Source organism: Festucalex cinctus, chromosome 11 (assembly GCF_051991245.1).
Source record: "Festucalex cinctus isolate MCC-2025b chromosome 11, RoL_Fcin_1.0, whole genome shotgun sequence".
Classification (NCBI taxonomy): domain Eukaryota; kingdom Metazoa; phylum Chordata; class Actinopteri; order Syngnathiformes; family Syngnathidae; genus Festucalex; species Festucalex cinctus.
The window spans coordinates 22,823,051-22,848,474 of NC_135421.1; the positions used below are offsets into that span (position 1 = coordinate 22,823,051).

A 25,424-nucleotide genomic window follows, 5' to 3' on the forward strand; every position below is an offset into this window, starting at 1 on the left:
AGCAATTCAGATTGTGTTTTCTTCTTCTTCTCTATATTCTGTACTTTTAGGCAGAGTACACCCTGCTGGTGGCAACAATCATTGCATGTACTAACCAGCAGGGGGCGCCGCTATCTAAACTCCCAAATCAAGGCTTGCTCCAAATAAAAGACAGAAAGTCATGGAGGTTTGAAGTCTTATTTTTTTTCTTTTTTTTTCTTTCTTTTTTTAATATTGGTCCGGTGGGTAAGGAAGATATTTTTTAAAGATGTTTTCACCCCATAAGTAATCAGAGGAGACAAATTGAGAACCAAAGTGATGAAAAATAAATTCAAACAAAACAGCTCAAATGACTAAAAATTACACATGGTCAAATGATTAAAAAAATAATAATAAGTCAGTCTCTATATGTCTTGCCTCCATATAATGACAATTAAATCTCTTTGGACCACAATACACTGGCAACATTTTGAGGCAAGATTGATGGAAAACCACAAGGGAAAGGGGCGATGTGAGAATATTCAATATAAATCTGCACAAAAGCCCCCTTATTAAAAAATAATAATAAAAATGAATAAATAAACAAAACATTTGGTGGTAAAACAGACCTCAAAAGTAATCCCGGTAACATTGTCTTGAATGAAAGGTTTTCGCACAACATCACATGGGAGGTCAGCATGCTCACATTAACTCACATACACATTTGATTTTTTCTTCTTTTTTTTTTTATAGAATATGTAGCTGTCATCACTTGGCAAAATTACATTTATACACAACAAATGCACAATTACATCTGGAACCTGTAATACCAGCCAGCGCAAATTTGTTAGTCCTGTTTGAAAAGCTCCCTGTCAAATGGACACACTCCTTGCAAGGATTTTTGTCCCATGACATTAATCAATAAATAAAGAATTTTTGTTCCAAAACACACATACACACACCTCACTCTCACTTTAATACAGTAAGAACAAATATGTTGAGTCTGTGAATGTGTTTGGACTATGTAAGAGCGGAGAACCCGACATAAGTACAAAACACTCTGTAGCATCCTCGGTTGGCAAATACGGTGACCGCTATATTGGCTAATATTATCGTTGCTCGGCAGCATACAAAAATAAAACAAGTAGCTCTGGTGCATATTCGGAAACGTTTGCATCTGTGAGCAAAGATGGAAATAGGAGAAGCTGATTTAAAAGTCAATGAAGCTGGCTCAGTTAGAATATGTTTGATTAGAGTGTGATTAAATCTGCCTAAGTATAATTCTAGCAGTAGCAGCTTCTCATTGGTGCAGTTTGAAAGCTTTTCAGCAAGCCTGATTTTGCTGACTGTTGGACTGATGGTTGAATGCATAATAACTTGCCGAACAACACTTTGATCACCATGAAAACAAAAATAATACAGGCAGAGGTTGCAAATCCAAGTCCAGAAAGTAAAAACCCTGCCACAGTTTGGCTTTAGCCCCAGGTGCTAGCTAGCTCCCTAGCTAGCTCCCCGGATACTCATTAACCTGCTAGGGAGCTCCCTAGCTATAGCTAGCTTCCTGGAGGCTCATTGACCTGCTAGGAAGCTCGCTAGCTAGCGAGCTCCCTAGCTAGCTCCCCGGATGCTCATTGACCTGCTAGGGAGCTCGCTAGCTATAGCTAGCTTCCCGGAGGCTCATTGACCTGCTAGGAAGCTCGCTAGCTAGCGAGCTCCCTAGCTAGCTCCCCGAATACGGAGCTAGCGAGCTAGCACTTTGGGCTCAAGCCAAACTGTGGCAGGTTTTTAACTTTCTGGACCTGGATTTGCCACCTCTGACTTAAGTGGCCCATGTTTAATGGGAATATAACTATTTAAGATTGTTACAGCTGCCCAAGACTAATTATACTGATTTCTGATTGGTAAACAACAATTGCTGACACCTGATCGTAACAGCTCACCCGACCTGAATATTTAAAAAAAAAAAAAACACTTGCTACATGTGACTAAAACAGAGATTCGACTGACTACGGAGTGTTTAGCGATGAGAGATGATTGAAATGTGAACGATTGAGCCATCACAGAGGGAGCCACATCTGCGTTTATCCTGCACGAGGTCAGGATTTTCTTATCAGTCCAGTCAACGATCGCACTGCAAGTCTAATATTTGACCCCTTGGAATGGCTGTCTGTCATTTCTCTTTTGAAGGAATTCCAATCCCTCAGTAGTGGAACTGCAATTTCAGTTCTGCTTCTACGGTCAAAGTCCAAGTAATTAGACAGGGCAAGAATAGGACAGGGAGTGTGGACGATAGAGGAAAAGGGGTGAAGGAAAAAAGTTGGCGTGACAATGAAACTTTTACAGCCTCTGGGTGAAATTTTCCGGGAATACTCCTTTGGTGCCGTTTTCTTTTTTCTGCTTCCAGTCATCTTCTTTGATTCCCATCAGCCAGCCGTCATCCTGGAGACGCACGCGCACAAATGCAGATATTACTTGACTTATCTTTGTGATGTTAACCATTGTGAGAATGGGTGTGCGTGTACCTGTTCATCTGGGTTCTCAAAGGTCATTACTAGCACCACGTCTCCTGCCTTCATTTCAAGTTCATCCGTGTCATTAGCGGCGTAATCATGCATCACTTGGACCTTTGCCACACGTTCGTAGAAACAAAATATATAGTTAGAACATGGGTGGCAACTTAAATACTAGAGGGGGCCACAATTTTTCACCAGTGCTGCTCAGGGGCCACATAAACACTTCCTAAACCAGATGACAAAAATGCTATGTTTGATGTAGGCAAAATGAAAACTGCTGGGTCAAAAAATTTGACTTATTGGACTTGGGTCAATTTTACCCAACTTCTTGTTGTTTTGTACAAAAAATGTACAACCCAGAAAGTTCGGTCACATTGACCCAAGTTAGCGGGTTAATACACATTTTGACGAAAATTGGGTTGTGTTTTGACCCAGCAGTTTTAAGAGTATATGCAAAATACTTGCTCTTAATATATTTCATTTTTCATAATTGTTGGACATTTCTCAATGCATGTACAAAAACTAAAACTATTATAATTATAACTATTATAACAATGTTTTTGAAGAATACACCAAAATAACCACACACTGCAAGAACTCTTTTTGTAGATTTTTTTTTCCACCTCACAAAAAATCTAAATATTATCAGGCAGTATAAGTCAAGTCAACTCAAGTCATCTTAAGACTCTGTGCCATCTAGTGGTGAATGTTGTTATTACAACCTAAAACTACAGTTGATGCATATTCAAATTTGGGACCTGTAGATATGCATAGGTTTTTGCAGATTTTAATTTTATTATTATTTTTGTTTTAAATATATATATATATTTTATATTTCTTAGCATTTTTTTTGTCTGGGTTTTTTTTTCTCCCATTTTCTCCCAGTTGTTTACTGAAATGTATGTTGAATCCTTAGCAGCAATTTTTCTAATTAATGTTTATTGTTTGTTAAAAAAAAAAAAAAAAAAAAAAAAGGAATAAAATATTTTCATTCAGGCTCAGGTGCTACCTTAAACAAGAAACCAGGGGGCATGTCAGGTGACTCTGCCTTTGCCTCTATGGGTTCCTCATTTACTGCGGGCGTCTAGACAGGAAAACACAAATTAATGTATTCATAGAAGAACGTTTCAAAACAAATCATTACCAAAGCATCCTACTGTTACTGATAAAAAGTTCTTGCACATATTTTTCTGCTTGTACTCACATCATCTGTTGTTTCTTCTGCTGTTTCTTCTTCTTCTGCTTCAGGGGCTGCTTCAGGAGTTGTTTCAGACTCACCCTGCGACCCCAAATGCAGCATTAGAAAAAGATGAGGCAGACAATCTACGTGATTTAAACCATAATTAATTGTGAGCGTGTGAAATTGACACACAAGACAGACAACAACAAAAGCAGCGCTATGACAACACAGGCAATAATCAATCTGAGAGCACCACATTCACTTTTTTTTATACGTTTAGTGCTCTGCAGTTACTAGTGTTAATTTTGTGAACTGAAATCATCTCTCGGCTCCAGAAGTTGAATACCTGATGCATCCATTTTGTTAGTCCAGATGCATCACGTCCATCTTAAGAAGTCTCCTTCTTATTCACAATCTTATTTTCTTTATCATCTCAAGATCAAACCTCCGTAAGAGCTGATGCATCCCACCCTTTCCATCCAGATGCATCTTCTCCGAATCGCCGTTACCTGATCCTCTTCATGAACAGCGTTAGGAGGAGCTTCGTCTTCGCCCGCGTCAACCGAAGCCTCGGCGGGACTGGCGGCGTCCTCGCCGTCCGGCTGGTTCTCGTTCTCCGCCGGACCCTCCTGGGCCTCGGCCGCGGGTTCGTCATAAGCCTGCTGGGTTTCATCGTCCCCCCAATCCTCGTTCTGGTCATAGCGAACCGCCCGGGTACTGTCGTCGTCCCCCCAGCCCTCTGTGGTGGCGGCTAAGGGTTCATAGCTGGCAGGCGGCGTATCTTCATCCCCCCAGGCCTCCGCAGCAGCCGCCACAGGGTCATAGTGCTTCTTGGCGGGCTCTTCTTGGGCAACGCCGTCCTCTGGCTGAGGGGCAGGGGTTAGGTTTCAAGGGGTCAGAGTTCATAAGACATATTTTACCTCATGACTGGGGGAAATTTTGAGAGACAAGTGAGTTTTAAGGGAAGATATATATTCTATTCAGAATGTTGTTGTTTTTAATTGTAGTATTTAGGACCATAATTGGATGGTTTAGCTGGCTAATGAGCATTATGTTCAACTATTACGCAATCATTTAATAATCTAGGCAGTGTCTTTGTTGTTACTTCTATGACGCTGTCCTAGAACGAAATGAGTTTGCAAACTTGGATGTTGGACCGGAGAGACGAACTTTACTAGGTTAGCTTAGCGCTAGCTAGCTGGTACGACAGAACACGGATAGATTTAAAACATTACCAGAAGTGTAAAAATTGGCCAATTTACAGCAAGGAGGTTTAATAAGTAAGTTGTTTTTAACTAAAAAGGAAAACATTTCCGTAGGTTGACACGGCTATTCTTGCTACACGCTATTCAAAGAGGTGAATATTGGGCATGGTAAACCGCTCTGGTGTAGCTAAAGCGATATATAAGTGCACATTGTACCATTATAATCAAATTTTCTTTTTCTTTTTTTTTTGGGGACTATGATGTTTTTTCATGGATTTGGGGTATGAAGCATTAACTATAACCATATTACTGATATAATAACATTTTCATAAGTGCAAGCCACCGTAACATTATGCACAATTTAAACATTATCACTGCTTTAGTATAGGAACATTAAAAAAAAAATTTCAATAATGGCTCATTAAATCAATTAAAACTTAACTTGTTAACTTACATATCATATGTACTTGCTTGAAACCAAATAATTTTAAAATATAAACTCACATATTTAAAATACAACTCACAATGTTTTGGATTAAAACAAAAAGTGTATCCACTTTTTTTTTTTTTTTTTTTTTGCATACCACAATTTGAGAATCACAAGTATAGATGATTACCGTTATATATGACAAATATATGGATTTGACCAATGCTTTGACTATGGCTTCAATATTTCATCCCCTAAAATGTTATTCTATTCTATTCTAGTCTATTACTTTCCTATTTTTATTACATTAGTTTACAGTATCAGTTTGATGAAGTTTGAAGTTTGAAGTTTATTGAACATATGCACATATACACGTATAATTATATAAACACAAAGTTAAAAGTAAAAAAAATAAAATAAAATAAAATAAAAGAAACATCCAATAAATATCTATGTATATGTTCAAGGGAGTAGGAAGAAGTTGAAAACTTATCCAGTCCTACCCCTTATTCTTCATATCCTATCACTTATTTATAATAAATTACATTTTTAATAAAAGAAAATATAATGCTACTCGTATAAAAAAATAAATTAAAAATAGAAATAAAAATACACTAGTAACACACATATATACAAATTTCATTACACTCATATTAATACATCAAAGAAAAATAAGTAAATGAATAAATCATTTCTACAATCTTCTTAATTTATATCTGATTTAAATAATAATATTGAATTTTACTTTTAAACATTCTTTTAAATTCAACAAGTGAATTACATCTTTTCAGTTCGGTTCCCAAGTTATTCCACAAATTAACTCCTTTAACGGAGACATATAAGTTGCTAAATGATAGATAGTTTTAGGGGTCAAAGTAAAGTGAGCACTTGGGAAGTTAGGGAAAAGTATCAATTTCATGCAATGTATTTTCTTCATTTGAAAGCAAACTGCAACATATTATCTGCTGATTCATTATCAACATCGTCATCAACAATGTGCGAAGGAACTGAAGGCAATTTTAGTAAAAGGATAATAAGCCTTCACCGGGAAGGCTTGATTTAAAAAAAAACAAAAAAAAAAAACAAACTTAAAACATTAAAAATTAAAAAAAAAAAAAATAGTCAAAGGGGGATGGCGGTCAAAGGTAGGAAGCCATTTCCATCAGAAGAGGGATTTGAGTTCTTCTGTGTTTAGTTGGCAAGCATGGCTTGAGTAATGGTCACAAGGCAGAGGGGGGGGGGCTTTGTAAGAGCAGAAGTGTCTTTCCCTTGTGAAGTATTGCTCTTTGCCTCAAGCTGTCTTGGAGACACATCTCTCTTACAGTGACGAACCAAAAAGTTAGTTGACGGATGTCATTGTGAAGTTGACGTCACTCGAGTAAAGATGAGCGACTTCACTCGTTTGCTCCCTGCGTGTTACATGACGTCAGCGACGTGTCAGTGTAACATACAGGGATCAACTAAAACAAAACAAAACAAATGGAGGTCAATTCAGTTTCAAATATCTATACTGATTAAATTAGCTCAAATGTGAAGAAGACATATTTTGATACATTTACATTCCATTTAAATATAGCATAAATGTTTGAAAATGAATTGACTGAAGCTTATTTCCAAAGTCGATTTGTGCTATGTAAATATTTGTTAGAGGTCGGACATCAAACATTGCAGACGTGAGAACAATGCACAAAGAGATTTGGGACAGATGTAACATTTATGGAGTCATGCATTTAAGTCAGGCAGCCATTAACGAAGTCTCAGTGAGTGGAGCTTTTAACGGCTATACATGACACAATGGTTACACGATGGTATGAAAATAATGGTCGTCAGAATTATTTATTAAAATTAAAAATGTTTGTTGTAGGGGTCAATTAGCTTACCCAGGAGTCCCAGTTTGCTGGCTGTGGGGGCAGAGGAAGTCATATGAGGAGAAGTACTTTACAAATCTGTCTTTTTTCGGCCTGCTGGTTAAGTATTTTTGGTTTACAGTACTGTAAAATGACAGTAAATTACAGTTAGATATTGTTGTGCAGAAGTATGAATACAGTAATTAAATATGTGTTGTCTTTGTCACCACATTTGTACACTGTCGCCTCGTTTTCACATCTCATAAATGTCCATTTCAACTGCAAATGATTGTAACTGCTTGAATGTAGTGCCCCTAGTGGTCAATACGCATAATATTATTACGGCTCCCTGTTGATTACAGAAACACTTTGCTCAATCAATATCTGTCTGAAAAGAACAATTAAAACAGAACATAATTATCTCTTTCAAGACTGAGATGTTCCTGATGGTGGGGCCAGTACAATAAAATAAAAAAAATAAATAAATAATAAAAAAGCAACATTGTGAGAGATGCCTCAATTATAACACAGGCTGCATGCCATTCATCCAGTTAAATACTGACAAGCAGCAAAGGGAAGCCTCATACAATGTGAGTCTCAACAGTGCTGACAGAAAGTACAAATCATCTCTTTGTAGTATTTGTTCTGCACTTTTGGCTATTATTGAACACATTCGAGGAGAAATGCGCTGTTGTCGACAATCGGAAATAAAGTAGATTTTAGGGGGAAAAAAGCAGCGAGCAACACATCAAACTATGCCAATAAAATCCAACTTGTGATCATTTTGTTTACTATCAAGGACTATAATTGCACTGTTTCTACACACTAACCTCTGTAGGGGAGGTGACACTAATATCAGGAGTTGCCGCAGAGTCAAACAGGTTGATGATATTTTCCGTTTTCATCTCTTTGGATGGGGTCACCTTGGGTGGAGGAGGCACTGCTGGTCTGAGCTACAACAAAAACACCAACCATTAAAACATTGCATGCATTTTAAACAGTGTAAAGAGATAAGAATCTACCTTAGATGGGGATTTTGGAATGGGCGGGGGTCCTCCGGGTTTGAGAGTGTGGTTGGACTCATCGATGCCACTGGGTCAGTGAGAAATAGAAAATAATCCAGATGACCCAGAGTGAAGTTAAGAGGATAGCGAAGAAAGGCGCTCCAGAAAAGTTGCATTCATGCAGAGTTGTCATGCAAGAAAAGTGAGCCTCCCTCCATCCCGTCCTTTTATATCCCTCTTGCATCCCATGCAAGCAGGCTGTCTGTGCCTCAGTTAATCCTCACAAGAGAGCAGTCGTAGTGAGCGGCATCATTAGTTATAGAGAACATAGTGTAGAAGCTGACAGAAGACTCAGAACTGAAGATATTTCAAGAGATGGACGTAAACACATTGGCCACAATATTAAGTAAGTTAGTTTATTTGTGTTGTGGGCTTCTTTCAAACATAATCAAATATGTTCTTCCTTGGAAATGTAGTGGATGAAAAAAAGTGATAATACAAGTCAGAACTGCCATTTACAGTGATATAAAAGTCTACACGCCCCTATTTTTCCCCCACAATAAATGGGACCTAAACCATAACAAAGTCAAGTAAAGGAAAAACAATAACAAAATCTCCAATACACGTTAAAGTTTGGTATCGTTCGGTAAAACCAAGGTTGAACTTTTTGGCCTTGGCGAAAAGTCAACACTGCTCATCAAAAAAGAACGGCAATCTTACAGTGAAGCAGTGATGGTGGAAGCTTTGTGCTTTGGGGATGTTTTCGTTGAGCTACAGTCTGGAACTGGTGATTTCGACAAGGCAGAAGGAATTATGAACAGCTCGGAAAAGCAGTACATAAACTTCAGACTCCTGCTCGAAAGAAAAATAAGTCAAGAAAGCCTACTAGAACATTTGAAGTTTATTTGGGGTTAGTCAGAGGCACTTTAAATAATGGCAGGTGTTTTTACATGAGTTTGAATGTGATGAAGTCTATTTTCACTCATTCATTCGCAGCCATTTTTCACTCCCCCACCTCTACACCCTTACTGGATTTTGACTGATTTTGCACGTCACACAGAATATAATGTTCCATTGCAATGAAAATATGAAACCTACCAAAACAAAAATTACAGTCTCTTATTTCACCAGGAAAAAAATATATATTTGCATCTGTTTACGTTTTGCAGCAATTAGCTTTAGAATACAGTGTAGCTAAGTTTCATCATTATTCACATTCCTGTGAAAAACATTGGGGAAAAGAGCTTGTTGCAACATGGCCCTGGCGGATCTCTAATACTCTGCTGCCAACTGCTGGTCGTTTTTTTGTAATAACTACCATTGCTTTAAGCCACCTCTTCATGTCAGAAGCTGCATCAAAGCCTTCTGTTTGCACTTGCATTAAAACTACAACAACAACAAAAACATAAAATAAAAAAAAAACGTAGTTACACGTTTTTGGGTTTGAATGAGTTAAACGCTGTCATATCGGTTGTAAGAGGGTGTGCACACTTATGCAACCACAGTGTTTCCTGTGTTTCTTTTACCTTCTCCTCTTTAAAAGATTTTTTTTTAATTAATTGAATTGAACAGATTATAGGCCACATTGATAGTTTAAAAAGTGATCTTATTCACATCATTTTATATCAACAAAACCTGGCATTTGAGCAGGGGTGTGTAGACTTTTTATATTCATTGTCTTGTTTGTGAACTAACAAACTATCTAAAAAATAATAATAATTTCAAGTAGCTCTTGAATTCAATCTCAATATATTGTTTGGGTATACCCGACTATACCACAACTCACTGCTGAACCAGGAAACTGTTGTGTGATTAAACAACATCGTATACGCTTATAAAAATTTTAAACAATACACTTTCCAAAATCCACGTGATAATCCTCAGCAAGCTGCATTTAGAAGGCGACTCTCCACACTTGAAGATGACTTTGAATTGTTACGTAACACTTATGCCTGGTGTTGCCCATCTCGCTCATATCCGCAGCTCTGAGAGCACGATGCTCGTTCCGGACAGCGCCTGTGAGCCCACTTGCACAAGCAAGCACCGTGTATGCGCTCAAACCTGCGCTCAACCCGACTGACATACAGACATTTGGACAGACAGACCAACAGTTGTGAACGCTCCTTTTGCTGATTACCTCCTATTTGCTCCGGACGATAAGGCGCTGCGGTTACCTGTCTTTCTGCAATGGAGGTTCAGCGGTGGTTTCAGATTAATCAACGGCATTTGTTTAATGTGTCATCGTAAATGTTCGGTTTTAGCTCAAAATAAAGTGATAAATCTTGAACTTGAATTGACAAGAAAGTCAGAAAAAAAACCAATTCATGGACATATAACTTGTGATGGGAAAAAGAAGCTTCATAGAATCTTAATGAAGCACTTGCGATATTTTTTTACTCCTCTAGATGGTGCTCTTGGTTTAGAGATGAAAGCTAGTGCAATGGAACTTGATTACATTTCCACTGCATCATTAAACCAAGAGTGGGAGTCGAAAAAATACCACAAGTGCTTCATGAATCTTAATGAAGCACTTGCGATATTTTTTTACTCCTCTAGATGGCGCTCTTGGTTTAGAGATGAAAGCTAGTGCAATGGAACTTGATTACATTTCCACTGCATCATTAAACCAAGAGTGGGAGTCGAAAAAATACCACAAGTGCTTCATGAATCTTCATGAAGCACTTGCAATATTTTTTACTCCTCTAGATGGCGCTCTTGGTTTAGAGATGAAAGCTAGTGCAATGGAACTTGATTACATTTCCACTGCATCATTAAACCAAGAGTGGGAGTCGAAAAAATACCACGTGCTTCATGAATCTTCATGAAGCACTTGCAAGATTTTTTTACTCCTCTAATGGCGCTCTTGGTTTAGAGCTGAAAGCTAGTGCAATGGAACTTGATTACATTTCCACTGCATCATTAAACCAAGAGTGGGAGTCGAAAAAATACCACAAGTGCTTCATGAATCTTCATGAACCACTTGCAATATTTTTTTACTCCTCTAGATGGTGCTCTTGGTTTAGAGATGAAAGCTAGTGCAATGGAACTTGATTACATTTCCACTGCATCATTAAACCAAGAGTGGGAGTCGAAAAAATACCACGTGCTTCATGAATCTTCATGAAGCACTTGCAAGATTGTTTTACTCCTCTAATGGCGCTCTTGGTTTAGAGATGAAAGCTAGTGCAATGGAACTTGATTACATTTCCACTGCATCATTAAACCAAGAGTGGGAGTCGAAAAAATACCACAAGTGCTTCATGAATCTTCATGAACCACTTGCAATATTTTTTTACTCCTCTAGATGGTGCTCTTGGTTTAGAGATGAAAGCTAGTGCGATGGAACTTGATTACATTTCCACTGCATCATTAAACCAAGAGTGGGAGTCGAAAAAATACCACATGTGCTTCATGAATCTTCATGAAGCACTTGCAATATTTTTTTACTCCTCTAGATGGCGCTCTTGGTTTAGAGCTGAAAGCTAGTGCAATGGAACTTGATTACATTTCCACTGCATCATTAAACCAAGAGTGGGAGTCGAAAAAATACCACAAGTGCTTCATGAATCTTCATGAAGCACTTGCAATATTTTTTACTCCTCTAGATGGCATCTTGGTTTAGAGATGAAAGCTAGTGCAATAGAAATGGATTACATTTCCACTGCATCATTAAACCAAGAGTAGGAGTCAAAAAAACATCACAAGTGCTTCATGAAGCTTCATTTGTCCATTACAATGTCATTTGGAAGGAAATAAATGGCTACACTTAAAACGACCATCTTGCTCACTAACCTGCTCGTGTCCGTCTGCTCGAGTTTCTCCAACACATCATATAAATCCTGATCCAACTGAAGGACAGAAAAGCAGAAGGAATTAGATTCTCTTTGCCCTGCTCTTATTATTATTATGATCAATATAATCATAGCGTATTTACAAAATTCAAGCTGATTGTGCAAAAACATGACACTGGACAATTATAGTGTCATGTTCCCAACAAATATTTGTATGACACTCACCCGGCTAATTTCTTTGTGAAATTTTTCCTCAAAACCAGCCAAACTCTGGAAGGTGCTGACATAAAATCCAACACGGCTAGAAAAGGGAGGGAAAGCGAAAGATATGTTTTGTTCAGTGCAACACAATTCCTGGCATAGATTTCATAACGTGAATCAACAACAACTCAAACTAGGCCTGCACGATATATCGTTTGAACATGGCAATCGCGATGTGCGCATGCGAGATAGCCACGTCGCAAGACGTGCGATGTTTTTATTTTTATTTTTTAGAGCAAGCAAGCTACCTCTCGCGCCCCCCCCCCCCCCCCCACCCTCCCTTCTGCTAATCAGTCACCGGCGCCGCCCCCCCAATATCGTGCAGCCCTAACTCAAACGAAAACTAAAAATGATGTGTTCATCATTCTGATAATTCGACAGAGAAAATTTGTTTTGCGTCTTTCCGTGGTCAAATAATGAACACCTGTTCAAGCTTTTCTACACAATAAAAGTTCACCTGTTCCAGAGTGACGGCAACTCCTCCTGTAAGTCAATATTGATCTCCTCAAACACCTTCTGGGCTCTCTCCAACTCCTCCTCTGCCTGAAATAAACACATTTTGGCTCAGTTTATTATTTTTGTCATTTGCTTGATATATGACAGCAACAATGAACAGGTTAACGTTTCAATTGAAAGCTATCTAAGTGTCCATCATTAACCTGGCTTCTGGACAAGCTACTCTGGGCAACATTATGTGCGGACAGAATCCCTTGAGCCCAGCCGGGCGTTGCCCTCTCCAACAAAGAGGACGGCTAAAAGGGAGAGACACACATGTCGATGTATCATTTATGGATTTCTCATCTTAAACAGATTTCCGCTGCTGTTGTGTGCGTTCGCATTACCTTGGTGATTTTAATCCCGCCGTCCTTTTTCTTGGTCTTATGTGTGGTGGCGTAGTTGTGTCTGGCACTGTCGTAATCCACCAACTTTCTGTCTCGCTTGGCAATACGAGCCTGAGCACCGATGAAATAAAGGTTAAGTCTTTGTGCCATTCATATGAGGAAGTCCGTGTCGCTAATATAACCTTAATATCGGGAAACTGTCCTAAATAGGTGTCCATGGAGATGAGAGCGTGGTCAACCAACTTTTGATGGTAGTCAGTCCAGAGCACATCACAATCCTTGAAGATGGATGACAATACGGATATCACAAAGAGTAAAACAATCACTTTTTTTGTTGGTCATATTTGTTAAACCGACAGAATGACCAGGTCTGTTAATAAAATATTCTGTGAAAATAAATTAGCCCTCTCTGCATTTGTGCACACACTATAGTTGTTGTGTTTCAGTTGTGTTTGGGTTGGGTTTTGTTTTATTTTGGTGAGTGTGTTATGTTTGTCTGGTGTTCTTGTGTGTTTCCCCTGCCTCGTTATTTCTGAGTAGGTCCAACTGTGTGTCATTCCCCTTCCCAGTGTGTGTTGACCTAATTAGTGCCCTCTGCCTGCTGTGTTTCCAAGGTGTGTCTTGTTAGTGTCTCGTTAGTGGTGTATTTAGTCAGTGGGGTTTGTTCCCGCGTCATTGTCTTCTCTTGTCCAGTCGAGGTATGCTAAGCTGGGTTGTTAGTTTCTACGTCTAGTCAAGTTTATCAATGTTTGGTCAAATTTCCCACGTCAACTCAAGCCTCCACGTCCACTCCAATCTACACGTTCTGCTCAATTCTCCACGTTCTGCTCAAGTCACCACGTTCTGCTCAAGTCTCCACGTTCTGCTCGAGTCTCCACGTCTACTCAAGTCATCTCCACATTCTGCTCAAGTCTCCACGTTCTGCTCGAGTCTCCATGTCTACTCGTCATCTCCACGTTCTGCTCAAGTCTCCACGTTCTGCTCGAGTCTCCACGTCTACTCGTCATCTTCACATTCTGCTCGTCTCCACGTTCTGCTCGAGTCTCCACGTCTACTCAAGTCATCTCCACGTTCTGCTCAAGTCTCCACGTTCTGCTCGAGTCTCCACGTCTACTCAAGTCATCTCCACGTTCTGCTCAAGTCTCCACGTTCTGCTCGAGTCTCCACGTCTACTCAAGTCATCTCCACGTTCTGCTCAAGTCTCCACGTTCTGCTCGAGTCTCCACGTCTACTCAAGTCATCTCCACGTTCTGCTCAAGTCTCCACGTTCTGCTCGAGTCTCCACGTCTACTCAAGTCATCTCCACGTTCTGCCCAAGTCTCCACGTTCTGCTCGAGTCTCCACGTCTACTCAAGTCATCTCCACGTTCTGCCCAAGTCTCCACGTTCTGCTCGAATCGTCTCCACGTGTACTCAAGTCATCTCCACGTCTACTCAAGTCATCTCCACGTTCTGCCCAAGTAATCTCCACGTTCTACCCAAGTCATCTCCACATTCTCCCCAAGTCATGTCCACATTCTGCCCAAGTCATGTCCACGTTCTGCCCAAGTCTGTCCACGTCTTGACCAGTCAGTCAGTCCACCTTCAGTTCATTCAATAAAGTTATTCTTCTTCCTGCCTCTCTCCCTGCCTGGTTTCTCCACCTTTGGGTCCATCTACCACATCCACACACCTTCAACCATAACAATAGAATGGGGGCGTACCCCCGCAGCATCACGCTAAGTCAGATGCTACTTTGGACTTCAGGAGCTTTCCTGAAACTAGCAAAACTGAAGTAGTAAAATGATCACCTCTTGTTGACTTTAAATTGACGGTACATTCCCCCAAAAAATCAAATGTCAAAGCCGTAACATTAGGTCATGCAACCAACCTAACACCATGGCTAACGTTAGCTTGTTTACAGTGCACATTACGTACAATGCATGTCTCGTAGCCAGCTATGTTAGTGAAGTGTGTGACTTTGGTCAGAGACTCAAGGGGGCGAGGGACGAGTGAAGTGAGGCTACATTCAAACCTTGCTAGCAGTTTTAACATCACATACTCTCCCTTTAATGTTAATTTGTTGTGTTACCGGCAGCATAGCGGTGAAATAATGAATTAGCAAAACTTGTCGTTTTAGCTAATGTGGCTAACTAAGCGCACACATCTCAAGAATTAAAAACAGTTATAACATGTCTGACCTCCACAATGGAATCGACTTCATTCTTGCCATACCAGTCGGGCTCGTACATGTCAGCCAAGCATGCCTGCACGTTCTTCGAGGACTCATGCATGGCTGGGAAATAAAAAAAAACGCATATCCCATGGAGCATATATGCAAAAACAGGTAAATGGTTGTATATTGTACATCCTATTATACAATTTTATCTGTGTCTTTCTCACCTTTTACAGCCTCCAAGTATGCTCTAAGGTCACGTTGGAGTTTGCTCCCTTCAGCCTGAAAAATGCCACGCGTGTAAGCTTACAGACAATATAGTCAAATATTAAATCATAAAATCCATTTTGTGGTGACTGTGATAATATCATTCATTGCACTCTCACATATTGCTTGTTGAAGTTTATGACTCCCTCCTCGAAGGCAACATCTTTGGTCTCATCGGCTTTTCCAAGCTTTTGTAGGACCTTGTCAATCGCACACAAATAAACAAATAACACTGTCAATAATGGTATTTTTTAGGGGTGTGAATTGCCAAGTACCTGACCATTCGATCTGTATCACGATTCATAGGTTACGATTTGATTCGATGCCGATTAATCCCGATACATTTTTTACTCAAATTTAGAAAATGCCATTCAGTAAACTTGTATTTGTATGAACATTTATTATTTATTGATCTGAAACTTCTGTGAGCCACTGTATTTAACAAACAGGTCGTAACCTTTTTCATGTTAGAACAGCATTGAAATAAAGTATTAAGGATTAATGTTCCATTAATATAACATTCTTCCATGCTTAAGGTGTGAGAGTTAGACGTTTTGTTGAATATTTTTACATAAAAAATGGATGTTAAAAAATCGATTCAGCTGCCTATTGAATCGATTCGAGAATTGCGTGCTGTAGTATCGCGATATATTGCCAAATCGATTTTTTTTTAACACCCCTAGTATTTTTTATATATTTATGACAATCACTAATATACATGGATGGCGATAAATTACTTTGTCATAGAGATCATTTGAAGAACAGGCACACTAGCTGGTTTACTATAATGATGCTTAAAAATCCCCCTACAAGACTTTCGTGTTTCTATAATAGCTATAAGTAATATAGCCAAAATATTAGGAGCACCTAATATGCAGGTGTGCCAAATACTGTATTGATGTATATGACGCACATGGGGGATCACCCTGCAAGGATGCTGCATATTAAGCTTAAGTAATGTAGCGCCCTCTGTCAAACACTCTTCGCATCCCTAACAGGCAATTGCCGGGGCCTACATACAGTAGCCTACACGAAGCAGCGTACTTCATCGTGCTGCAATTAAATGTGACAGCTTTGAGGTTGTGGGACGTATAAGACATTTGAATATGGTCAACTTAAGATTTTGAGGAAGTGCCAACATAGCCTCCACGCGATAGTGAGTGGGCCCGTCTCCTTCTCCTTCAACGTCCCCCTTCAATGACATTGCCTAAAACGCACGCACATGCAGGGGTGCACCAACCGATCCCCCAAATGCAGCATCTCAGCTTCCAGCTGCGAGGCTGTCGTGATGCGACATTGCCCCCTCGGTGGGGAGGTGGGATGCGCAACTTGGTGCCTTTTTACAAGGCCTCGCGCGTCTCTTCCGTTTCCCCACATTTGGTCATGTTTTAGCCGCCTCTTACCTTCTCCTGCGCTCTGGTTAGCTTCTTCTGGACGTTGCTGGCCACTTTCCCCGCAGTCAAACCTTTCCCCAAATTTAGCTCAGCCATCTTCGATAGCGTGGATCAGCCTGGGGGGGCGCGCACGGGTGGGAAATAAGAGCAAATAAAAAAAACAAAAAAACAACGGCTGGACCGCTAGGGTGAGCGTGTGGGAAAATGCATCAATGTCCCGATGAGAAATGACAAGCGTGGAGTGTGCGTGTCGCGTGAAGCTGATGTGATATCAGTTGGATGATGCAAAGCCAGGCTGGCTGTAATTCTGCAATATTGAGCTGTTAAGCGTGCGCGTGCACGACACGGGAGGAGGATGCTGACAGAGATGCTCTTAAAGGCACAGTGCCTAGTGGGCGCGTACACGTGGAGTAGTGTCGCCTACGATCAATGCAGGCACACCATCCACGTAGATGATCTCAAATTTCTAATAGGAAAAAAACAAAAAAACACTTAGCTTGCCAATTATCACCATTATTTCCAGCAATTAAAATACCAAAGCGTATAGCCCCCCCCCAAAAAAAGAGAAAGAAGCTTAGCTCTCCTATTATTATTATTATTATTATTATTATTATTATTATTATTATTATTATTATTATTTTATTATTATTATTAGTGTTGTTCCGATGCCGATACTGCATTAAAACAGTGGTAAGTGCCTTGCTGATACAAGACATTCACTGGTATGTGACATGTTCACTGCATGCCGATCTAAGATATCCTATTGGCCCTTGAATGCTCTGAACCAATAGCAGGACAGCTTTTTCATGTTGAGGAAAAAAAAAAAAAAACGTAAGTATCGATATGGTATCGATATCGGCCGATACTGCAAAGCTGGGTATCAGTATCGGTATCGGGGGCAAAAAACTGTATCGGAACAACACTAATTATTATTATTATTATTATTATTATTATTATTATTATTATTATTATTATTATTATTATTATTATTATTATTATTATTATACACCTATATTATATTACTTCCAAATAAAATGCAAAAGCCAGGCCTTCGTGTTATTTAAACCAAAGCAGAGTTTTATTTTAATCTAAAATAATAATAATAATAATAATAATAATAATAATAATACTATTGTGATGCGTTGTAACAGTCTGCAGCAGTCTTCTCTTTTCAAATGCGGTGAGTAAAAAGTAATAATAAAAATAAGCATTAATAAAGGAGTTGTACTTCCCAACATTTGCTATGTCTTTAAATTCAATAAAAATAAAAAATAAAAACAAAAAAGGAGAGAACATAAATATGACTTTTTATTCAGTTGTAAATTGTTCTCCTGGAGATGGCGCCACAAGCACAGTACTTGTACTGTAAACGCTTAAATCTTTTCTAATCTTCTATCGCATGCTACACGTACAGTATATAAACTAAACTAAATATTGTAGCTACATACAGTTTTGCATTTGCATATTATTTATTTTCTTTTGGTCGTAAGAATGTGAATTGATTTGTCACTCCGCAGAAGAACATAGATTTAAACATGGTGTCACTCACATGCAGGATACTGGTCAATATTGGGAAACAATTTCAGTTCAGTAATTGCTTTTGCTGACATTGATTGAGTTTCCGGAAATATTTATGAGCTTTTCGCTTTGTTGGGAACTCTCCACGGTGCTGAACCAGAACGCTCTTCTCATCCTGTCGTGCAAAAATGCCAAGCGTGAGCCCACTCTGCCTTTCTTGCCTCCTCCCAGTCCCCCCTATTCACTCACTTGCGCCCCTCACCACCAAACCTTCCCCCAAGCCTTTATCCTGCACAATAACAACATTTGGCCACGAGTCACCAAGCCCATTCGCTGCCCCCTGTAATGAAATGGATCTGTCCCCCCCCCACAATCTTGCACTCCCCCGTCCATTGCCGTGGAATGGTTTGTCCCGTCCTGCACGATGAGAAGCTGACAACAAAGGAAGCACATAGAGAGTGCTTTAAGGGGAGGGAGCGTGATGTAAACACAGAAAAAAACGGCAGTCTTGCGGTTTTGTTATTCCATTTCCTGGACTATTATGGCTTTTCAATATTGCATGAGGCGGACACAGCGTTTTCGCGTGGACACTCAACACCAAATTACACGTGCGGGTGAGAGGAGTTGAGAGCCGTGTGGCGTCTTGCTGGAGTTCTTCTGCTTCTTCTGGTTGGAACCATGCAGGGAGCTTGAAATGTGGTCTTTTGCAAGCAGACCAAGAGGAGAAGACGATGAGTCTCCTTGTGCTTCTCTTTTCACGGACAACGCAGGAAACAGACGACTATGTTTTTTATTAGGTGAGTTTTCTTTGTTCTGACACGCAGCATGGCGCACGCAACACCAACATTTCCACTAGGGCTTCATTTCCTAATTATTGCAATTATCCCCCCTCCAAAAACAGGCTTGCATTTTGGTTAGCGTCCATCATTTATTGTGTATATATATATATATATATATTTTTTTTTAAATGTGTGTTTGAAAATGAGACTACTCGTCATCAATATGCTATATTTTGTCTTCCACTGTTTTCATTTGGGAAGATGTATTCTGTTCTCAAATATGACCACCTCCACTGGTGTCTATTCCTCATAGTATCTGACAATAATTAAAGCTACAAAACTCAGAATTTGATACTCCATACATAAATTGTAATTGGGTTGGACAGAGTGTAAACACTGGAACGTATTGCACTAACGAATAATCGACCTGTCTGTCTATTGATCTACAGTCTATCTATCTATCTATCTATCTATCTATCTATCTATCTATCTATCTATTAGGGGTGTTAAAAAAATTGATTCGGCAATATATCGCGATACTACATCGCACAATTCTCGAATCGATTCAATCGGCGGCTGAATCGATTTTTAAACTTCCATTTTTAAAGGAAAAACATCCAACAAAACGTCTTATTTCGGGTGAGGGTAAGCATGAAAGAATGTTATATGAACGGAACATTAAGCCTTAATATTTTTATTTTAACTCATTCACTACCATTGACGGAAAAACACGTCAAATGATGCATCTTTGCTGGACTGGCAGTGAATGTGTTAATGCTGTTCAAACATGAAACAGATTACAACATGTATAAGACTGAAGTTTCAGATAAATAAATAATACATTTTCATACAAATCTTACACTCCACAAGTTTACTGATTAGTATTTTCTAAATTTGAATGAAAAAAATTGCAACAATCGACTTCTAAATTCGTATGGGGATTAATCGAATTGAATCGTGACCTGTGAATTCACACCCCTATTATCTATCTATCTATCTATCTATCTATCTATCTATCCCCACTAATATTTTTGCGTTATTTCTTCAACTGCAACATACCAAAATTACATTTAAAATATTTACAACCCACTGGTTATTTTGCCATGACTGATAACTGGCCACCAAGCGTTTTTGCCGTGAACCACCCAAGAACTAAAACTACAAAATCTGCACCGGTAAATGTGTAGGCTATTAGCTCGTGACGTAGTGGCTCACAATCAAGGTGCAGTGTCACAGGTTTCTAGTACCTTTTTATTTTATTTCACTGTATTTTATTTTATTTTCGTTTTTGTGCCATGTTTACAATTTCTTGCAGCCAGTCGGGAGTTTTAAACGACCCATTTTGTTTCGCGCGTTTATTGAAGAATTGAACGTTTATTTTACTGTGAATCGGACATGAACGAAAACCATGTTTGCCACATTTGGCTATTAATGCTGCCGTGATGAATTTTCCACATTTAAAGACGTAGAACACGCGATTGCTGCATTTGAAGACGCAAAGTATGTCCTACTACCTCTGAAGGTATTATGACAAATGTTACTCGTGCCAATAATATATTTTAGGTTGTAAAACAAAATGAAAGCATGTGAAAAGAAACAGAAGGAGATGATCTAAGTTAGCAGGAACCACACACACAGTTCATTATTCGCTGCAAAATAACCGATTCTTAGCAGCATACATATCAAGCTAAAATAACCTGTTCACCGCTAACCTACCATAATCACGGTCAAATAGCCATTCACGCCATGCCAAGAATATATCGGTCCGGCGACTGAACAAATCAGTGCCATTCACGGCAAAATAATCACTGCCTATTTACAAATGTCATATTAGATGATGGGCAGCACATTTGGACGAGTGATTAGCATAGCAAATACTAAATATATCTTTCCAAAACTTTTTTCTGTGTATACATTTTGTAGTGGATCTTGGCATTATTTGCCCATGTCGAGGTCTGCAGTCTATTATTCGCATTAGGGATGTTCGATACCACTTTTTTTCAGACCGATACCAATACCGATACTCAGACCCTCAATACTCACCGATACCGATACCAACTGCCGATACCAGTAGTACATTTTGACAAAAAAAAAAATCACTAAAAGATATTTTTAAACAAATATATTTCCTTTAATTTTGACAAAAAAAAAAGAGAAGGCAGTGAGGCAAAACTGATATTTTTTGTCAGACACTTGTTGAAGTGATGATGCATGCGTGTGTTCGGGGTTTTTTTTCTTATAGTGAACATGAAGAGTGCATTAGTAGATTAAGTAGTGTTTAAATGGAAGTTAGTGTTGAAACAAGGTTTTATATTCAATTGATGTGAAAATGATGGTGTGAAGATAGTTGCGGGCAGTTCTGCATCGTGCTTACTAGGGGTGTGAATTGCCTAGTACCTGACGATTCGATTCGTATCACGATTCACAGGTCACGATTCGATTCGATACCGATTAATCCCGATACGAATTTATAAGTCGATTGTTGCGATTTTTTTTCATTCAAATTTAGAAAATACTAATCAGTAAGCTTGTAGAGTGTAAGATTTATATGAAAATGTATTATTTATTTATCTGAAATTTCAGTCTTATAGAGGTTGTAATCTGTTTCATGTTTGAACAGCATTAAAATAAAATATTAAGGCTTAATGTTCCGTTCATATAGCATTCTTCCATGCTCAAGGTGTGAATCCTAAAAAAAAAAAAAAAAAAAAAAAAAAAAAAAAAAAATCGATTCTGCCGATTATTGAATCGATTCGAGAATCGTGCGATGTAGTATCGCGATATATCGCCGAATCGATTTTTTTTTTACACCCCTAGTGCTTACAGTATGCAAATATTGGCAGTACGACTGGGATAATGGGAGGTATTAGAAGGCACATTACATTTGTATTTAAAGATCCATTATTTAAAAATCTATTGAAAGCTTTTTGAGTGTTTCCACATATGGTGCAATGCTCTTATGTAAGTGTAATCAACAACCAAAGCAGTCTTCCTCAGATCTTGCTTGAAGTGACAAGCTCAGAGTTGATGAACAGTTTGGCCAGACGTCAAAAAATTCTATCTCTTGCTGACATTTTTTCATTTCAGCTGCTGGGGGGGGGAAAAAAAAAAAAAAAGTGAAACATCTAGAGAGGATTTAGCTGTTCTCAGAAATTGTACTGACGCAAGAAAATATGACTCAGAAGTCCAGCAGAAAAAAATCTTAAGTTGGTTGAAAATGGTTAAAAAATGGCTTTATTTGATATTATTCACAGATGCAATTAATGGGCTGCCTGCGTGTACTCGCCGCATTGTAGAGAGAAGTGTTATGTAAGTTTGGAGAACAGAAGCCAAAAAGATTGTTATTCACAGGACCGAGCAGTGAGCGCAAAATGTCTACAAGGATGTCTGTCAAATTTTGTCGGCAGCATGGGCTCATTTCATTCCAAATTGCAGAGAAAGGTGGATGAGTGACGAGGCAGAATTGAAAAAAAAAAATCGTGAATTCACAACAAGAGCACAGTTCAAACAAAGTAACGGCTACAATGGGAATTAAAAGAACCAGGCGAGTAAGAGAAAGGATAACTGCAGGAGAGGAAAGTCAATCCTAATCCCATTAATAGACACCGGCGACGGCTTTGCTATTGGCATCTTACCACACGCACTCATACACATGTACGCACAAGTCACCCATACAAACGGCACGCAGTCTGTCAGACCGTATGAAATATAGCGACGTAGCCACAGTTAGTGTAATGAGGACAGCATCAGATGTGAGTCACAGTGTGCATGCGCCTTCAGGCAGTGCGGCCTGCGTGGACATTTGTTTGCCATCGTGATGCTTTGTAGCGAGGCCAGTCGACCTATTAGGAAGCCCGTCTGTGGAAACTGTGGTAACATCTAAGTCATGGATGCAAACAATATGTGCCGGTCTCCATGTATTTTATTTTTTATTTTTTCAAAAATTTTACAAATATTTTGCGCCCTGCCAGGTCTCTACCACAGCTATAGATAGTATCATTTTTTTCTATTAATTTCTTGTAAATACACTTCTGCTGATGAGCTAATAATACGCCTTCTGCACTTTAAATGAGAGCGCCACTGCCACCTACAGCAGTGGATGTGCAGTTGCACTTTATTCTGGTACAGCAAAAAAAAAAAAAATTTCCTCAGGTTGCATCAGAAAATTACTTCCATATATATATACTTGCCTAAATCAAAAGTATTTTCCATCCCATTGAACACAATGTTTTTTTTAAACAAAATACAAAATATTTGGTACATTAAAAAATGTGCACCATGTTAAGTTTAAATAAACAACAAATAAATGTACTGGTAACATCTAAGTCATGAATGCAAACAATATCTGCCGGTCTCCATGTATTGTTTTTTTTTTTTTATTATTATTATTTTTTTAATTTTACAAATATTTTGCACCCTGCCAGGTCTCTGCCACAACTATAGATACAGTATAATTTTTCTATTTAATTGTTGTAAATACAGCTCTGCTGATGAGCTAATAATACGCCTTCTGCACTCTAAATGAGAGCGCCACTGCCACCTACAGGAGCGGATGTGCAGTTACACTTTATTCTAGTACAGCAAAAAAAAAAGAAGTTCCCTGAGGTTACATCATAAAATTACTGCCATATATATATATATATATATATATATATATATTTGGCTAATTTAAAAGTGTTTTCCATCCCATTGAACACAATATGTAAACAAAATCTAAAATATTGGTACATTAAAAAATGTGCACCATGTTAAGTTTAAATAAACAAATAAATGTAAACAATCTTCTTTAATTCTACTTAGCAAGTCACAGTGTCACTGGTGAGTTATTTTTAGATTTGATCTTTGGGCTACTCATGTAGTCCTTGGGACTCATCAGTACACGTCAAAAAAGAGATTAGCCTTGACAGACAGTATTATCAGTTATTGAAACCTTGACTTTTAAACCATGTTGAAACATCAAACTGGTTATCAGCCTATGCCTCATCTTGACATTAGCATATTGGTCATGTGTTACTTAACTCATAAATTGTCATATTACTTCCCAAATAGTTTGTAAGATGGATATATAGCCTATCGATATACACTAACATTTACACTGTTTAATATTTTTATGAGATTATGGATCATTCCAAAACCATTAATTGTAGCAACTGCTTAACTGAAATATTAGTTATGCTAAATTTGAATTCCATGAATTTTAAAAGGTACTGCAGATGATTAAAATACACCTATTTGTTATTATTATTTATAGTTATTTACATGAATTGCTGAGCAGAAAAAAAAATGTTTTAATGGTTGAATGTAATGCTGTATTAATTTCTAACTTTAAGATTTTTCACTACCATTTGAAACCTCATTCCTATTCAGAATAATAAAATGTAAAAAAGCTCACTGGCCAAATTAGCTCGATATTTTTCATTTATTTCAAAGGAGTTACAAGTTTAAAGCTGGAGAAGGTCGGTTCTCTAAAATGTCAAGTTAAAGGGAGAAAGTGGCAAAAAAAAAAAAGAAAAAAAAAAAGTTCTTAGTAGTCATAACACAGCAAATTGTACCTTCCATGCATTTTGAGTGTGCAAAATGAGTGCATTACGGGACATTAGGAGAGGAGAATATCGATCTGCTTTGAACCAGAGTTGTATGAGACGGAGCAAAGTGCTTGAAAGCAGCCGTCAACGCTGGCGGATGACGTTGGAAGATAGAGAACGTACTGTAATCTGATGAAAGCCTCTTTAGCCCCCTGCTAGCTCACCTTCGGCCTTCGAGCAATGACCAAGGCTTACAGAGGGATCACTGTTGAGACCACCGACACTAAACACGTACTGTACACGCACATCAAATCACTTTAGGTGCTCCCGGGGTGCACCCGGTCACCGTTGAGCATTTTCTGTTAGTTTTTGTACCTTTGTATGGATTTGTATTTATTTATTGCATGCATAACAAGCTTCTTTTTACACTGTTTTGCGTGTTCTTTGAGTTGGGCGGATGATGCCAAAGGTCGCTCGCAATCTCAATAGATTTGCAGCACAAAAGGGAGAGCGGAGAAAGTGTGAGGAGAAAGTTAATGGTGTTGTAGCCTCCATACAAATCACCCTGCTGCATTTAAACTTAATGACCTGAACAGACACATGACCAAAGTTGAGCCCGTTCCAATGCGAGTGCTCGTAAGGTTTAGGTTTATTTTACCGACGCAAACAAGAGTATGCAGTCAACACACGTAATTCTGTAAGGCAACAGGGAGAATAACAATAATATACCTCTAAAGTTGTAGTTTGTGTAGAAAGTTT

The 25,424-nt window shown here is 38.7% G+C and overlaps 2 protein-coding genes across 5 annotated transcripts in view; one reads left to right on the forward strand and one right to left on the reverse strand.

Moving 5' to 3' along the window:
• Positions 1–163: 163 nt before the first annotated feature.
• bin1a (bridging integrator 1a) lies at positions 164–17,200 on the reverse strand. 4 transcript variants are annotated; one of them, XM_077536915.1, is made up of 19 exons: positions 16,853–17,200; positions 15,569–15,649; positions 15,410–15,464; positions 15,208–15,302; positions 13,211–13,306; positions 13,029–13,139; positions 12,846–12,938; positions 12,644–12,729; positions 12,151–12,226; positions 11,927–11,982; positions 10,272–10,316; positions 8,153–8,222; positions 7,961–8,083; positions 7,164–7,184; positions 4,161–4,517; positions 3,676–3,750; positions 3,481–3,555; positions 2,481–2,582; positions 164–2,397 (listed from the first exon to the last, which is right to left on the reverse strand). In XM_077536915.1, exons 1-19 carry the CDS (start codon positions 16,937–16,939, stop codon positions 2,296–2,298), a joined length of 1,806 nt encoding a protein of 601 aa, XP_077393041.1. In that variant the 5' UTR covers positions 16,940–17,200; the 3' UTR covers positions 164–2,295. The 4 variants fall into 4 exon arrangements, with proteins under 4 accessions (XP_077393041.1, XP_077393044.1, XP_077393043.1 ...); XM_077536918.1 differs by lacking the exon at positions 10,272–10,316; XM_077536917.1 differs by lacking the exon at positions 7,164–7,184.
• Positions 17,201–18,770: 1,570 nt separating this feature from the next.
• Positions 18,771–25,424, forward strand: part of tmem198aa (transmembrane protein 198aa) — a 31,761-nt gene continuing 25,107 nt past the window's right edge. Inside the window, exon 1 of the mRNA XM_077537489.1 lies at positions 18,771–19,158. The gene's annotated coding sequence lies outside the window, so the exon portion shown is untranslated. The remainder of the gene's footprint in view (positions 19,159–25,424) is intronic.